Source organism: Typopeltis vanoorti, chromosome 23 (genome assembly GCF_054136105.1).
Source record: "Typopeltis vanoorti isolate ZY-2024b chromosome 23, IOZ_Tvanoo_1.0, whole genome shotgun sequence".
In the NCBI taxonomy this organism is placed as follows: Eukaryota; Metazoa; Arthropoda; class Arachnida; order Uropygi; family Thelyphonidae; genus Typopeltis; species Typopeltis vanoorti.
Window position 1 is genome coordinate 54,792,909 of NC_143571.1, and position 19,322 is coordinate 54,812,230.

The 19,322-nt window shown below is 34.0% G+C and overlaps 1 protein-coding gene across 1 annotated transcript in view; it reads right to left on the reverse strand.

The window, feature by feature from the left end:
* Positions 1-19,322, reverse strand: part of PolE1 (DNA polymerase epsilon catalytic subunit 1) — a 415,552-nt gene that overhangs the window by 215,386 nt on the left and 180,844 nt on the right. Inside the window, exons 26-28 of the mRNA XM_090412775.1 lie at positions 16,776-16,901; positions 10,394-10,482; positions 3,774-3,876 (exon numbers count right to left, since the gene is read on the reverse strand). Of these exons, the coding sequence (XP_090268901.1) occupies positions 3,774-3,876; positions 10,394-10,482; positions 16,776-16,901 (318 nt within the window). The remainder of the gene's footprint in view (positions 1-3,773; positions 3,877-10,393; positions 10,483-16,775; positions 16,902-19,322) is intronic.

A 19,322-nucleotide genomic window follows, 5' to 3' on the forward strand; every position in this document is an offset into this window, starting at 1 on the left:
CCATTCACTATTGTTGTAGGTTTTGAGGAGGAGGATGTATAGTCCTCGATAATTTTTTTTACTCTCCATATACCCACTTCCTTTAACGTATATTAACAAACACCTGCATGAACAACACACATTCAGAGTATTTGTTGTTTTAGGTTAGGATAAACAAATATATTATACCCCACCTGTTATATACATATTGGCACATCTATGTTGCATTGCACTGGTGGACAGATATTATAAACATAGTTTGCAGTTGCAACTAATTTCCTAGGTTGGTTATGTTGCTTGCTACACTGAGTCATTATCCAACTTGTATGATTATCATTAGTAATAAACAAATTAAAAATGCATAAACTAACATCTCATGACAAAAATTATGTCCAAAAAATAGTTTTATATATACAATAAAATGTTCAGTCTGCTTTACAAATAATAAAGTAAATATAATCCAGAGAAACAAATATCTCATCAATGTAATTTGCATAATGTTACAGAAATGTATTACAGAATTTTGTGGAAAAAGGAAAGCAAACTAACATTTTAACAGTGGCGACTTGTACATAAGCACTGCAACACTGCAGCACCCCCAAGGAAAAAATGAAAAAATTAAATTTTGTTTGTGTTTATAAATAATAACAATGCTTACAACATTATATAAATGCAATACAACATGTTAAAGGTTACAGCTTATGTTTCGACATTGAATGAATAGTTAATAATTGGAATTGTTCGATTAACGCTTTAGATTATGAAATAAATGCACTGTAATCTAATGCAGTGTCGGAATTATCACGTTCGGTCAATTGCAGCTTGACTCGCCGATATTCGTTTGCACTTGTCATTGCAAGTAACAAGTGAATCTGACACTGCTCGTTTGGGCAGTGTATTGTATGCTTGCACGCGTTATTTCTGTGAGATACGAAGCTTTTATTATTGGTATGTGTTCGTGGTGAGGGTAAAATATTTTTAATAAAGCAATTTTTTAATATGTAAATTTATTTATTAATAAATTGGTTACTGATTAGGAAAAAAATAATTTTTTTTTTGTTTTTTTATTTTGTATATGCAGAACCCCCACTTAAAATTTTCACTGGCCGCCGCTGCATTTTAGACAACTCAACGTTAATGATGGAGTGAAAGCTGAAGGGAATTTATTATGAATTTTTACTAGCATCTGAATGAAGATTATTAATTTTTTTTTTTTTGCTAAATTTGTAGCATGGAGCATCACTGGCATCTACTATAGGTCTTAGGAGGGAAATTAGGTTTGTGGATTTTAGGTAACCCATATATCTGGGGGGGGGCAAAGAGTTCGAGTTTTTTTTTTGTAATGTCCAGTGGCCATCATATATCTGCATCATGACTATAGCTACTCTAGCCTTGCAGACCGTGTGTTGGATGCAGCCTGCGGGGTCTCCTGGAGGAAGACTACCATGCTCCTCCATAGTGGATTTCAGGGGGGAAGAGACTGTTTTTGGAGTCTGCGGAGGCGCTCCGAGGTCAACCTGGTTTGAATGAGTACAGATGCTTGAAACTTTCCAAAATCTGGAGGCAGGTGTCAGACATCCTGCTTTGCATCCTGGGCTGCCTAGAGAGGGCACACCACCTGAATGGAACTTTGGACTCGCTCATGTGTTTCATATAGTGTTGTGTTATCTGTGTGTGTGTTATAGGTAATGTTTGTGGTCCCTGGGGATGTCTCAGTGACTGAAGTGAAATATTGGAAGCATTAATTGTTGAAAGATTTTTCACTTGATTATACTATAAATTGAAGATGCCAAGAGGTTGCATGCTTGGCATCTTCAATTTGGTCCTTTGTCCAGGGTTTGCGCGTGAAGTGTTTTTGGGGCTGGGACAGCTCATGATGGGGGTGGTGTGACTTCACATCGCTCTCATCAGTGGGAGACCTCAGTAAAGATCGAAAGTGGTCTGGGTAGTGACACTTCCCATAATGCATAGCATTATACATGTCTGCAAGGAGCTATGCTTTACATAATGGGATACTAAGTCAAGTGTTGTGGGGTCACGCTGCCTTTGGCACGAGTTGCCCCAGTCCTGAAGGTGCTTTGTTTGCTTGCACTTGGGTAGGGGATTGGACCAGGTGTATGGTTTCTTGGTGTCTGTCTTTAATTTATTGGCAGGACCAAAAACTGCTTTAATTAAAAGCAGTTTTTGGTCCTTTCCTGGTGCTATGGATGTTCCATTGAATCTCCAATATGAGCACCAAAACCAGAAGCTTCCTTGAACTTTCTTTCGAAAGAAAGTTCAAGGAAGCGTATGAGATGCTGAAACATCATCCAAATTTCAATAACAATGATGGATTAATAAATCCAAAAATTTGGAGCACCCATCTGCAACCTATATAGCATCCAGAACATGATTGGCAGAACTGCAATACTAGAAAACCTTAATATAAGAGGACTGTAGAGATATGTTTAAGATAGTTCCACTATAAAATTTTATTTTTATTTATGTAATTTATATTTAAAAACAATTTTTTTTTCATCATGTGTATATTATTATACTTATAAGAAATTTATTTTCTTTTAGTAATTTATATTTGCATACACTTTTTTTATTTATTATTTTTTTTTTTTGAGCTATATCCACTGAGGTACGAAGCCTCCTTAGCTCAGTCGGTACAGATGAATCCCTTTGGTCGGAAAGACCTAGGTTCAATTCCTGTCGGTGACGTGAGGAATCTTTATTTGGATCTGGTCTCTTTCGACGAAAGTTGAGTTAGCCAGTCTTACAGAGATAGGAAGTTTTTTCATCTGGAAACTCAAGTTTTTCATCCCTCAGAACAGGCAAACCAACACATATTTAATTTAGAAAGGACCAATACATTTCCATAACATTATATTCTTAGCATTTTAAAATGCAGATGTTCTTAAATAGGAATTTTATGTTTTAAAATATGAAGTCATATTCAAGTCAGGGCCTCTCTACCATATGATGGGACAGTCAAGTTAACTTTAAGTATTATTAGGAAATTCAGCATGCTAGACATTCAGAGGCATAGGACATGCCAGGAGGCATAGGGCTAATCACCTTATCCTCGGGATGGGTACAGTTTGAAGGCATAACATAACAGAAGACAACTCCATAACAGGCCACTAGGCCTAATACGTAAAAGAAAGAAGAAGAAATTTTTGCTAAGATTTTATTGTAATTAATGTAATATTTAGAAAAGACCAAATAATATCATTACATTTATCCATACTAAGTCCAATCAAGACAAATTTGCAATTACATGATTAAAAAGTGAGTTGTCTAAAATGTTAGTTTGCTTTCCTTTATCCATAAAATTCTGTAATACATTTCCGTAACATTATATTCTTAGCATTTTAAAATGCAGATGTTTTTAAATAGGAATTTTAGGTTTTTAAATATGAAGTCATATTCATGTCAGGGCCTCTCTACCATATGATGGGACAGTCAAGTTAACTTTTAAGTATTATTAGAAAATTCAGCATGCTGACTGATGAAATATTAGTTGGGATAAAAATGGCAATGACTATTTTCATAATTCAGTCTCTTTTAAAATAAATAAATAAAAATACTAAAATATAGTATTATACTTCTGATTAGTAGATTTTAAACTAACTCGTTTTGAAGTTCTGGAATATTATGATTGTGAGAGTCTTATGAATGTTAACTTGTTGCACAAAAAAATAAATAAATAAATACATAATACTGTCTTTCTTGGCATTAATAAATATAATGCTATCACTCCAGTCTATTCTAAACAACAAGAGAAAACAACGTGAAAATTTACTTACAGAACGGATGTCAAAATCATTTGCAGCAGGAGATTTTAGCCATCGCCTGAGATAATGTTTTTTAACACTTGGTTCAGCTTGAAAGATAGCCAGAGGAATAGCTCTATAAATATATATATATAGAGAGAGAGAGATATGAGTACACTGTATATATTTTAATTAACATATTAAAAAGACATAATCTTCAGTTCTTTATTTATTTCAGAAATGTGGATAAAATGTTCTTAATTCAAATCATTTATAATCCCCCTCACCACTTTAATTTTAATTCTTCTATTCATAGAAATGAAATCATTATCAATATAAATTACAGTATCAGCATTCTAACAGAAAAGTAAAATCATTAATTTAAAGATAAAATTTAAATTATACTAAGTTTATCAGTAACTAAGTTTATCCCATGTAGATGACAAATTTTCAATGCAGGGTGATGTCTCACAAAACTATTGCTGCAGACTGCAGCAGCAATGAAAAAAGTTCAATGTTTAATGTTCGATGTTTAGTATATTGAATGATTGGAGTAACTGACCCAATGTCTAAGGTCACCTGGAATTATATTTAAATTGTCAAAATAATACCATTTCTGTTAATCAAAAAGTGACTTAGTATGCTAAATGTAGTCAATTTTCATTATATCAACCTAGTAGGAACTAAAGGGATAAATTGTTATGAAAGTCATCATCATCATCAAATTCCTTCCATGTACCCTCAAGGGGTATACAGGATATGATAGTACTACATGAAAAAACTTACATCATTACTAACTTCCTATCTACAATTTTCCTCCAAATCAGTCTGTTACTTGTCAAGACTCTGACATTATCAGATCTTATATTTCTATCGTCTAAGGCACTTTGTGCCGTATCAATCCACCTATATCTTGGTCTTCCTCTGGGTCGTTTTGCTGCCAACCTGGCAGAGAACACTTGTTTTGCTAATCTTTCCTCGCCCATTCTGTTTAAGTGACCATACCACCTGAGATTAGCTCTGCTAACACATTCCTGGATGCTGACAATGTCAAGTTCTTTCCTAATATCCTCGTTTCTAATATGATATTGCCATTGATGCCATCTGTTCATGCCTATAATCTTTCTCAGGACTCTCATATCTGCGGTCTCTAGTCTTTGGTCAAGTGTTTTACTTCTGACCCAGCTCTCAGATCCATAAGTTAAAACTGGTTTGAACACTGTCTTGTATACAGCTAATTTAGTGTTCCGACTAATTTCTCTCTTATTCCATATGAATTTATTCAATTGACTTCCTACCATACCAGCTTTGCTGATTCTGTTGTCTATTTCTATATTTAATTTACCATCTTCAGTAAAAATCGTGCCTAAGTAGCTGAAATGTTTTACTTGTTCCACAGGTTCTCCATTCACAACAGTTGACATTTTCAATGATTCTGCCTATTTTCATTGTCTTTGTCTTTTTATTGCTGATGTTCATACCATATCTATTACAACAGCTATTCAATTTGGTCAGAGAATCTTGCAAACTTGTAGCGGATTTATTTAGAAGTATAACATTATCCGCATAAAGCAAAGAGCTGACATTAACATCTCCAATTTTGATATCAGGTTTAATACCGCTTTCCTTCATAATGTGATCCATATAGATAATGAATAACAGAGGGGATAATGTACATCCTTGTCTCACACCAGATTTAACATTAAACCATCTTCCTGTACTTCCTTCAATTCTAAAGTAAAGCTGCTAAAGTGAATCTCCCTTAAAACAGCATTGAAATCATGGAACTTTTGCAGAGACTTTTCAGTAGTTTGTTGTATGTGTGTAATAATGTTCACTAGAGTAGGTTGACTGCATATACTTTGTTTACTTTATTTAATCCTTCCTCTTCTACCTTTTTTATGGTGTCAAGGTTTTATTCTTGCAACCACAACTGTCTCGAGGATAAGGTGGTTAGCCTTATGCCTCCCGATGGGTCCTATGTCTGTAGTTGTAGATGTGTTCATAGGGCCAGTTTGCCTGTTCTGTGGGGGGGTGGAACAAAATAACCTGAGTTTCTGGGTGAAAATACCCCCTACCTCCATATGAGACCAGCTAACTCACCTTTCGTTGAAAGAGATCAGATAAATGTTCCTCACTTCACTGACAGAAATGAACCCTGGTGTTTCCAACTAAAGGGCTTTGTCTATAATGACTAAGCTATGGAGGCTCTCATATACTTCTCATTACTTATGTGTCATCCTGTAAATTATAGTGGTAACATTATAAAACTGCTGTTTTATAATGTTACTACATTTAAGTTATTTGAATGTTGTTGTCAAACTAGAGGTTAAGAATTCAAAAGAATCTAAATACTTTAAAACAGAAATATATATAATACAGTAAAATGAAGAAATAAATTTAATCACTTAAAATAAAAATCCAACCTTTTGCAAGTGAGTTTCTCATAATTAAACAGCAATACCCATGCTTTTATACTATGTATAATTTATCCAATAAATTGTATTAAAAAACAATTATCTTGATTCCTAAGAGTTTATTAAACTGAGAATAACATTAAATGATATTCCTTTGTTTCAAGTATTAAATGATTAAAAGAAAGAATAATTCAAACATCGTTTTCTTCAATTTCCTTCAATTTCAATTTTAAGCAAAGGTTGGTTAATTGGTAGAGCCTCTGCTACTAATGGCTCACGCAAAAAGTTAAGCAAGTTTGAGCATGGTTAGTAGTTGGAAGGGATTCAACCATTCGATGCTGTTGGCACACTCTCTCCCTCCCTCGATGAGTCTTTGGACTCCCTAGAGATAATAATAAAATCAAGATTTCAAATATTTAATGGGGAGGGAGATCACTTAAGGATAGAAACGGACAACTAATAGAAAATCTCCACACATGCAGTGTAGAGATTATGCAGAGAATTGATTGATTGGAGCAACTGACCCAATGCCTAGGTTATTCAATGCTCTTGTGAATACCTACTACAAGGTTCATCACTAGCTGCTACAAGTTGTATCACCTGAAACAACTTGTAGCAGCTATTCACAAGGATGAACAAAGATGAGCTGGATTTTTAGACTTAGGTGACAAAACTGTATTTTTATTGACTTATGATGGTACAACATAATTAGATATTTTGCATCTGTAGCACTGCTGATTAAAAACCCTCCACAGATTCCACCATTTATCTAATGGAATCAAGACAGAGAGTGAAGAGTTGGCTACTGGAAAACCCTCAAACTCAAAAAATTGAAGATAGGTACCATCAAATTAAACATCAACAGGAAAGAGATGAAGCTAGCAGAGGAAATTACAGAAATGCTATACAAATATAACTGGAAAACTGAGAGGAACAAAACAAAAAAGGTGAGATTCTTCTATATTCAGGCAGCATAATCAGAGTGAGGAAGACAGAGCTATGGCATCCAACACTAATCATGAAGATAAACTCTTGAATTACAAGTCATTTCAAGTACAGTGTGGCAGACAAGTGGAAAAATTCTTTGAATCATCAAAGAATCAAAGAAACACACAGAAAAATCTGAAAAATGGAAGAAAACGCAGGATAATAATGGTAAATACCTTTTGGATTTTTGTTTGGAACATGCAGTCAACTTTCATTACAGCAAACTTTGTCGCACAACCTACCAAAAAGTTCTGACCAAAGCCTAGAGACAAAATGATATTCTGAAGAAAATTCACTGTAGTAAACTATGGTAAATTTTCTTCCGAGTAGCACTGGGAATTTTCTTCTACTATAACAAACGCTATTCTTTTGGTTCCTATGAGTTCCTTCTAGCGAATCCTGTCAAACAATTTGGTCAGAGGCACTGATAATTCCCTTGTATATTCTCGTGATAATGGGCTGATATGCCATCTAATCCCATGGAATTGAGGTTCTGCAATATTCTAAGCACCTACCTCCATTTCTTCAATTGCTATTCTCCCATCAGTCAGTGTCACATCTGGCATTGTAATATCACCACCTAGATGATATACCCTTGAAAAATCACTCAATAAATAATTCTACTGAGTAAAACTATTTGGTTTGATTCTGTTACCTCCCCCACCATTATCACTTTTCTAAGTCCATAGTCATTCTTCCTTTTATTTGCCACATAGTAAAAGAACTCTTGAAGATTTCTTTTAGTCTAATCAGCCAGTTTTCTCTCATAATTAGCTTTGGCCATCTTTACCATACAAGTTACACTTCTTGCCTGTGCCTTGTACTATTCATGGGAATGCTGATCTCCTTTTTCTTTATTCTCCCTCAACAACTTTGTCTTTGTTTGCAATTCGTACTTAATGATGCTATTCATCCATCTAACTCCTACCTGATTTATACTTATGATTCTGGGTATGGTCTGATATTGCTTTCTTCAAATGCTCCTTGACCACTTCCCATATACCAACACCTCTCCCCTCTTAATGACATGGCATTGCTGACAGTTGACTCTTCAGCTTTCTCATAATCACCTGCTTTGTAATTTCACATAAATCCCTCCTTCTTAACAGAAATTTTGCATATCTGGCTATCTCCCAGCTCAAGACCACATGATCACTTCCCCCAAGCAGAGGAAGCATCACTAGATTTATTGCTAAGTTCTCTAATGCTATGATCATATCCAACACCCTTGAACCTTATATCCCCTCCATTGCATTCTGTCTCAGGAAATTATTGTTCAGTAGCTATATAAATTCCATTTCCTTCTCTCCCTGTGACTATTCCTCCTTCCAATCTGTGACTCAAGAGTTGAAATCCCCCATAATAATTACTCGACCTGCACTCATCATGCTAATTTACCAATGCACATTATCTATGTTCTTCCTTATACCTCCCAGATTATACTCCTAATCATCCTATTGGCCTCAATTTCACACCAGATAGTCTAAAATGAAACTGCCCTCTAACAATCCCATCCTCCTGATGTACTTCTACTAATTTTGGCTTCATTTCTTCTGCTATCATTAGCAAAATTCCTCACACCATCCAGTTTCTTCTGTACTCTCTGATGATACTATATCCTTTGCATTATATTCTTATATCATCATCAATCAAAAAAGTCTCACTAATGCCTATAACTTTTGCCCAAGTTGACCTAACCAACACCAAAAACTCCTCACCCTTATTCAAATATTTCTGGCATCAGTATACATAAACTGCAATATCCCCTTCATCCTACAACCCTCACCCCTACACTTTTGTGTTGCTTAGCCCACTGAAGAACAGCTACATTTGGCATCATGCGATCACTCTCCCACTTACTAACCTCTAGGTTGCCTGGACCCATACTTACCTTCACTCCCCCCCCAACATTCTAGTTTCCCTGACTTTCAAACTTTCACTTCAAAACTCTCAATGAACAACACTGGATCAAGACTTTTGACCAAAAATCTACCTTATATAAATCCATCCTTCCATCAAACTCCATTCTATTCCTCTACAATCTGTGCACTAACTCATTCCCGATCATAGCTCTCTGTCTCAGTCTGTCTCTATCGTACTATGGCAACAGATGCAACTTTTACTTTCTTACTCTTCTTTTCAGCATGTACTAACAACTATTTCATATCTTCTCACATACCAGACTTGTCACCTGCTAAATGATTTGTAGCAGCCAAAACAAACATCTCTTTCACCTTCATTGTGTGCATCCTTATGGCATCACTAACATCCTTAATCTTCACGTCAGGAAAACAAGATTTCATCACACTCTCAAGCCCTTCTTTTGTGAATAAATCACCATACAAAATTCTATCCTTATTCTCATGATTTTGCTCTTCTGCTTTCTCACTCTTGCATCTTCACTTTCTTTCGCTTCTGTGTTATACCATCTGCCAGGCATTTCTCCAACTACTCAATCTCATGTTTTGTTCTGTGGAGAACTCCACGTAAGTGTATTATCTTTTCAATTACCATCTGGGTCATTCTCATCATTTTCCACCAGTTCACTCTTGTGGTCACTCTTACTGCATGCAACATGAACCTCACCAATCACATTTTGTCTTTCAACTCACACTATCATTCTTACTCTCCTCACACTTCTGGCATTCACTCTTGAAACACAATAAATCAACTCTCCATTTCATTCTCCTTCCATAAATCTCTCACTCTATGAAGTACATACATTTTGCACATGTTGCAGTGAACAAAATCACACATATTGAAATTGCCTACCATTGTTTTATGCATCAATGCCATGACATACAATACAGCATACAATAAAACAGAAATAAAAGGTTTGAAACTCACATAGTTGAGCACACAGCCTTTAAAATTAAATGAATAAATATATACATTCATAAATCTAATAATGCACAAAAAATGAGTTAATTACTGCTACTAAATACTCTCAAAAAAGAACACTTATTTTTTAATACCAAAAATCACGTGTAGCATCTCCTGACCTCTTGTAATAGGATCCAAATGTCATATTAACTCCAATGGACACTTTGCATCCATGTAATTATTGATGTGTAAATACATCAAGGCCGTTTGGTGATTAAAAGGCTGTATAACAAGAATACAAATGAATAAAACTGATTTATTGAGAAAAGGTTTGTAATTAAATGAAACCATGTGTTATTAAACAAAATTCCTGTTACTGCTTGATAGCATTAGATTTACTAGTCTTAAAAATTCACTATGACATACCTTTCTGTCACCGGGGCACCGTCTGGCTTATTTGAAATTATAAATCGACAGCTAAGACCTGCATCCTTTACCATCTGATCTCCAAGAAACTAACAGAAGAATATTTTTTTGAAATAGTAAATTATGATCAAACATAAATTGTGATAAATTGATGATCAAAAATTAAAACTCATTAAAATTATTAAATTTAATAAAAAGAAGGAAGAATAGCACAATTAAAACAGCAGAAGTATCCAGGTTTGTACATTTGTTTATATAACAGAACATCAATGTGATTACAATTAAAATCAAAATCAAAAGTATCTAATTTCTCTTACTGAATATTAGTGTGATTATACATAAAATTTATTAATATTTAAGCTGCCTTGAAGATAACCAATGCAGCTTAAATCACTGTTAATCAGTACATAATAATTTTAGCTAATTAATTAGTAAAGAGCTGCTCAAATTTAGGTCATCACTAACACATACAGACCGAGCACAATAACAATCAGTTCACAAAACTTCGGCTACTATTGTTAAAAATAGAAATTCCATTTAAAGATGCGCCTGCACGCGCATACACACAATGGAGGGTGGAGAACAGTTAGCAATATGCTGGGTCGATCAAGTGATCACACTGTGTGGTTCAAATTATTATGTACTGTTAATCAGTACATAATAATTTGAGCTAATTAATTAGTAAAGAGCTGCTCAAATTTAGGTCATCACTAACACATACAGACTGAGCACAATAACAATCAGTTTGCAAAACTTCGGCTACTATTGTTAAAAATGGAAATTCCATTTAAAGAAGCACATGCGTGCGCCCACACACACAATGGAGGGTGGAGAACAGTTAGCAATATGCTGGGTCGATCAAGTGATCACACTGTGTAGTTCCGAGAAAGGATATTAAATATCAGTCCATTAAATGGCTAGTGAATATGCTGCTGTCTGTAAATTGTCATCATCATTGTCATCAAATTCCTGATATGAAGGTACTGTGCAATTAAGGTTATGTTCTTACTAAACTCCTATCAATAATTTTTCTCAAAAACTGTAATTGCATGATAGATCATGCAATTTACAGTTTTCGAAGAAAGTTGGCATGCTTATAAAGCTAAGGCTGATTATTACAGCAGAACAACTGTAACAAAATCATTAATGTCATTTCAATAAAATGATATACATTTAGCCAACTAAATGTGTATTCCTGTAATGTTGTAGTCAAATGTTATGTTTACAAATTGACTATAGTACAAAACAGTTTATAGACAACAGTGCATTTTAAATGACTATTTATTACTGGAACAAACTCCAACAAAAATTTTTAAATGTTTCTGTATACAATGATACTATGAAGATCATAAATGATTTAACTTCAGTGTGGAATGCCTGCCACTTTTTTAATCCTTCTACAGCACTGAAAGTTATACAGATGGGTAAATGGCACAAATCTAATATAACGTGTACATGACATTTAATCTAATTCATGAAATATTTAATTTTCTTTTTTATACTGTTCAATATGGGATTGTATTTAAAAATTGTATTCAGTTTCCAAGATGATAATAACTGAAGTTACATCATTCGCAATCTTCAAGAATAACAGTTACAATACAGATAACAGAAAACCAAACAAACAGGACTTTTTTAGAAAAAAAATATGTTTAATAGTCAAACATAGGTTGGGTGTCCTTAACTTACAATGGGATTAGATTCCAACAAACCCGCTGTAAGTCAAAAACCAGTGTACTGTATACTAACTATTATAACATCACATCCAGAAATACAGCAACAACAGTTTTTGCATTCTCATGTTGCTTTATGATATTCGTTTTCATTCCTAAATCAATTCACTTTCATCTTTTCTTTTCCACACTATTAGAAGAATCTTTTTTGCTTACTGGCCATTTTCAAGAAAAATAATGCCACTAAGAAAATCTCAAATTGCAAATGAAATCACTACAACTTACTACCCAAGACATGGTTAATGACTGAGACCCAAACGATAACAATGAAGGTAGCCTTGTAGCTTCATGCACAGCCGATGTTATGTGCCATTGATGGAGCAATTATTGTTACTCTACAACTGAATGTCGATAATCAAATATAATATAATATAATATGATTAAAGGGATGGCTGCTGTATGAGTGGTTGTAAGTTGCATGTATTGAAAGGGACAGTCTGTACGTGAAAGAGATCTAAAAGACATGACCATTGATAGGTGCATGCCAATCAAACCTTGATGGCCTATGCAGATTGTATATGGCACTTACTAGTAAATCAAGCATGCAGAATGCTCAAGTTAAATATAGCCTGAAATGTGTGTGTATACTATGTATCCTGAAAATTCTATATACACAATATTGTTCTGAATTTTATTTATGTCTTTAGTTCACTGACAGAGTATACTTTACCTTACTGTTTCTATTAATCCAAATGTACCTATCTTCCCCTTATTGCTGTGATCAATGGCATGTCATGGCCAAGCAGTTTTGGATTTCATACAGACCTTCAGCTGTAAATTGCATATGTTCGGCTGGCTTACCTGTTTTGTTCAAGTATCCATATATATATATATGAAGAAAAAAAATACTACATTCTATCTACTATCTATTTTGGACAGGACACAAAAATGCAATTAACAGAAGAAAGCTAGAATTCTCAAATAAATCTAAGCATTGCTTAATATTCATATAATCAATTCTTTTGTTTCAGAAATGTGATGAAAATGTTCTTGTCTTCTCTTTCTTTTAGTTCTCTTCTCTCCCTAAATTCTTAATCAGAATATACTTATTTAAAAAGGAAGACATGTTAATTCTTAATAATATTTTCAAAATCTAAAGATTTTAATTATATTAATTTATATATAAAAAAAAATTATAACTTCACTAATTCTAACAGGTGATGTAGGCAGAGCAAAGTGTATATTTCCAAAGGGCCACCAAGTATGAAGGCAATATAATTATACCCAGCCAACACGGGAGGCATTCTTTGGTTGTGTTAACAGCTAGCAAGAGAATGTTAAACCCAAGTGCTTAAGGAAACCAAAGTTGGAAAAACAAGACAGCTATACTGGAAATGATTAGGAATGGAATAAGGAAAGTGAAACTAAAAGAGTAAAGGAAATACTGAGAGTTACACCAAGAATGTAAGATCAATGAAAAGAAAAGAAAATTTAACAGAATAAATGAAAACCACAACATAATAAAAAATTTGTGCAGTATCAGATACTATATAAAATAGGGTGGAAGGAAAAAAAAAGCCAAAGAATAAAGTAAACTGCAATTATATATTTAAGCCAAGAAAAAATGTATAGTAAGTACAGAAAGGAAAAGGAAAACAAAACTAGAAATAGAAGAATTTCATGAAGATCTACAAAAAAGAATGAGCCAGAATAATTAAGAGAATGTGTAATAATAATAATTGGCTATTTAAATGCAAGAATTGACAATGTAGCTGTTCCAGGTATAAGCCAAAGATTTAATGAAGAAATGATTAATGAAAATGGAATAAATGTGCTACAGTTTGTACAAATAATGAACTAAGAATAAATAATACATTTTTTAATCATAATATAATATATATACACAAACAAAGATAGTGATGTTTATGAAGAACATGACTTTTGAAACAACAGAATACCGTAACAAATTTCAGAACTAATTAAGAATATATACCCAGATAACAGTTCTAAAATACAGAACATAGACCGACTAAAGAAATAAAAATATCCAAAGAAATAATTAAACAAAGTGTCTCATTAAGTCCCAAAAATGAATAACTGGTTATACTGATGATATAATCTTAACAGCAGAAGAAAAGAAAAATACAAACAAACATGATAGTTGCTAGATCTAGAACCATAAGATGTAAATTAGAAATTGAGGTGCAAATAACTGAACAATTTAGCATATAAAATGTTAGTCACACAAGTGATGTAGGTACAACACACTGTTGGATTCTGAATGAAGAAAAATTTAAATAATTAATATTCCTTTTGGAATCCAACATAATCCACCATTCCAAAGGCTATACTTGTAAATATTATTTGATGAAAATCTCTTGTTATAAATTATTATTCATGTAATTGCCTTGAGTTTATTTATTAAGTTTTATTAATTAATCTAAAATATGTGTTAGCAATAATAGAACTCTGTATTGAAATATCACTCTATTTATTCTGATTATTCCTAATTTAATATTATGAGAAACTGTATATATATAAATTTAATATGCCTTATGTGAAATATAATATTTTTAGTTTTTATTTATTATTACCAGTGTGTAAAGGTATAATGTTATGCAATACTTCTGTTTTTATTTTATTTTGTTTGTTACTATGGAGACGGGCGAGAAATAGCTGGCGCGTGCGTGAATGGCAAGATATTGTATTGAACTGAGAGAAGGAATTTGACATAAACAAGAGCACGAGAAACATTTTGGCGGGAAAATAGAAGGGAGGTATATATAAGCTAAGAGCAGAGAAAACCGAGGCTCTTTTCTTTATCAGGACGGACCATTGAGGAACACGGGAGCATTTTAGTATAGCACAGGCAGATGAGGAAATTATGTGGTAACAGAAAGGAATGCAAAGGATTGCTGTAACTAGAACCTTAGTGCTGTAATTAAGCTATTAAACTAGCGGAAAGTATTAGGCAACTGAAAATAATTCTAGAAGTTAAAAAATTACTGCGTGTTCCATTAGTTTCATGGAACTTTAACAGAGTGCTGAAATAATCAAGTAGTGTTGAGGAAGGAATGAGCATTTTCCTTTATCCAAATACGTCCATACATGTAAAGTGCAACAGTTAAAAGTTCAGTTATCACTGAGAAGATTTATTCTAATTAGTGCTGCCATAGTGTGCTAAATAAATACAGTTATTAAGTGAGCCCATAGTGAAGTTGATGAGCAAAGGATTTACCCCGGTAAGAACTGTCCATTTATATGTCACTTCAGTGCAGAAATATATGTGTGATTCCTCCTGTTATTCCCCACATTAACTATAATGTTTATTGCTGAAATCAGCCAGAGTAAGAAGTATGAAGGTGTATACTTGTGAAGCAGTTGTTGCCACCATTAATGTATTGAAACTTTGCTGACTGTGTGATAATAGTCAAAATTGTTATTAAGAGATTTTGTGATATTGAACTCTATTAGAAGTTAATTCAATGTTGTGAAAGCTGTAAGTTTGACAGCAGAATGATCATAGATTGAATCTATAAGATGTTGTGACCAGTATGCTAAGATATTTATATTATTTTCTTGTCAGAGTTGAGCTTAAGTGTATATTACATAACCCTGAATTAAATGTTTTGTTTTATTGATTTTAAATTTGTGTTTGCCTGAATCTTGTTTATTGCACCGTTCATAAAATCATCGGACCTAGCCGGAGCCTTAAAATTAAGAGATAAACTCGGCCAGTATAAGAAGTAAAGTTACTATAAAAAATTAGTTATTAGTTGGTTCCATTATATTTCAATAGACTAATCTAGATATAGAGTGGTGCAGTCTAAAAATATAAATATCTCTATATTAAAATTAGTAATCAACCAGCAACTAATTACTTGTTTAAAAACTAAGTTAAAACAAGATGGCAGATCGAATACAAGGAAGAAGCAAGATCCAACAACACTAACTGGAAAAATCACACAAGATGAAGTACAAAAACAAGCAAATAAAAGCTTGTAGAATATCTGGATATATCAGCAGCTTCTTGCAGAAGAACGCGGTGATGGGCAGTAGAATGGCACTGATGTAGTTGAGGTTCGTTATAATTGTTGGATTGAGTGGATGGAGACAGAGTTGTAGAGCAAGTGTCCTCCCTCAATGAGTCTTTGGACTCCCTGGAGGTGTCACGTAATAATAATAATAAAACAGTAGTCAGATACTAACATATTTTCTGCTGCATATGTTAGTAGCCAGTACTAACATATGCAGCAGAAAATCATGTGCAGAAACTACAAAAATCAGACGAATGAAATCACTGAGATAAAAACCAAGAAATACTAAGCGTGCAACAATGTTAAACAAAATTAGAAACTCATAAATTAGAAAAAATTGTAAAAAACAGCCAATCCAAATTCGGATTGAATTCAAAAATGAAATAAAAAAAATTAAAAAAAAGAATGGAAAAGTCATACATATAGAGAGAGAGAGTGCAAGATAACAGATGGGCAAAGAAAATAAAGAATTGGATATCAAAGGGAAAAAGAAGCAGAGTAAACCTGAGGCAAAGATGCCAAGATGGCCATGTGAACAGTGTCACTACAAAAAACTTAAACAAGCATCAGCAGCAAAATTTATACGTCTTTTGTTAGCTATATATTAAAATGCTACTGTTTTTTTTTACTACTAATGAATAAACAGCTGTTCAGGTGAAGAAATCAATGTACCTCTGCTAGTCTTTTAGCTGTGCTGATAGATGTGGACTTCTGCTCCCCATACTCTTCCAGTTTACGTGACATGCTGCGATTTTCTGATATCAAATCAAACAGTTCTTCATCAGGCATATTAGCTGCCTAGAAAAATATATTAAAAAAAAAAAAAATAAAGAAAATGTTTGTCCTATATGAGTAAGAATTTTCATTATGTACTCGATCTATCAATAATTGTCTGGAAACCTCTGTTATTTGAAGTTCTGGAACATGCCAGGTTTGTTAATAACATAAAAAATGGTGTACAGATAGTAGAAAGCACTATTTCATCATAGCAGTTGATATGGCAACACAACAATACAGGTGGTATGGCAACACAACGTGAATTCAATGACTTCGAGAGAGGTGTCATCGTGGGCTATTACATTGGTGGAATGTCAACACGAACCATTGCCACTCAGCTGGAGCATCCAAAATCAACAGTCGGTGATGTCATCAACAAATGGAGATGTTCTGGCATAACTAGTGCAGGAAAACACACAGAGCAATTTCCAAAAATGACTGACAGGGACAGGAGGGTGTTAAAATGGGTGGCATGCAAAAACTGGCTACAATTGGCACAGACTATCTGTGATGAATTCCAGAATGCCATTAACACCACGGTGAGCACTAATAGTGTACAAAAAAGAACTCTATTTACTAGCTTTCCACAGAAGAGCAGTGACATACAAGCTGAACATCACAACAAACATGGCAGCTCAACTGGCCTGGTACAAAGAGCATTTGAACTGGACAATTGACCAGTGGAAAACGGTACTCTAGAGTGATGAATGAAGGTTCACCTGTTTCCAGTTCTGATGGCAGGACGTGGGTGTGGAGACAGCCTGGTGAACACTTGTTACCACAGTGTGCTGTACCCGCAGTAAAGTTTGGTGATAGTGGTGGAGTTATGGTGTGTGGTGCATTCATCTTATTTGGCATGGGACAACTAGTCGTTATTTGTAGTTCCATGAAGGCAGCATAGTACTTTGAAATTGTGGATAATCAGGTGGAGTTTTTATGGAACGGACCAATGCTCCATGCCACAAAAGCTGCAGCTGTTATGGAATGGTATGAAGAGATGAGGGTTAAACGACTGTCCTGGCCTGCACAGAGTCCTGACCTGAACCCATTGAACACCTCTTGGATGAATTGGAGCAGCAATGAGGTCCAGAGCAGCACATCCTCAATCTGTTGCTGAACTCAGTGCTGCTTTGATGGAGGAATGGAGACAAATTCTACCTGATGCCTGCTGCACATTGGTGGAAGCCTCCCTCAAAGAGAGCAGATGATCAAAGTCAAAGGTGGACATACCCAATATTAGGGTTCACCTGCTGGTATCAACTGTACATTGCTGAAGTGTCCAGACAATTACTGGTAGATAGTGTATATTGCATTCACAGAATAGTGCAATGTAAAAAAAAAAATCCTTTGACTTATGAATTTGTAATATGAATCATGAGTAAAGTAGCATTAAACTCAGCTCCACACTTTAGGGAGATGATCTTATACTTCTAAACAAATCCGAGTACAAATTTACAAGATAATGTAATAAATTTGGTATGAAAATAGACAAGAATGTGGAAAACTAACTTTAATCTTAATGGTGAACCTATGGACAAGTAACATATTTCAGATATTCAGGTAAAAATGTAAATTGAAGGTGGCAAATTAAATCATCTTTTTACTAAACACAGACAGCAGAATAAGCAAAGATAGTATCATGAAGAGTCAGCTAAATAAACGTGTACAGAACAACAAATGAATTAGAATATTGTTTAAACACAAGAGTGTTTAGAAAATGTTCTAATTGTAAACCAGTTTTCATCATTATCATTCTCCTTCCCATCTACATAAGGGTTGGGACTACTGTGAACAATAGCATTCCAGTTCAAACTATCTGCAGCTGAGTTATGATGTAAATTTCTGTAAGAGTTCAGACTATTTATGCTCAAAGTTTTCAATCCATTTGCTCCTAGGTCTTCCTAGTAGTATCTTTCCTTGTACTTGGGGGAATTTGAGAAATATTTTAGTAGACATCCTGTACACATTTCATATCACAATAACTGTTTTTCTTTGATTCTTGTTATTACTGATAGTGAAGAATTTATGGAGACACAACACACACACACACACATGTTAGTATAATTACTTTACTTAACATTAAGCAAGTAATGATCAACGTTTTGACTTCTGTATTGAGGTCAGCATCAGGAAAACATACATATGTACAAAATACAAGCTACATGATGCTGCATTATATAAATTAAAATGAATTTAAATGTTTGTTAATCATTTATCCTAACCTGGAGGGGAGAAAAAAAAAAACTGAACTACATTAAACAATTTCTAAAGTCTTTTTGTATTGAGATTTTCTTCTGTCTGGAATTTTTGTGGTTGCTATATGGGTCATCCACATTCTTTGAATAATTAATCCATCATTTTTGTTCAGATTTGGATGATGTTTCAGCATTTTTTCACAAACTTCTTTGAATTTTCTTTCAGACCAGGTTTTGGTGCAGTGTA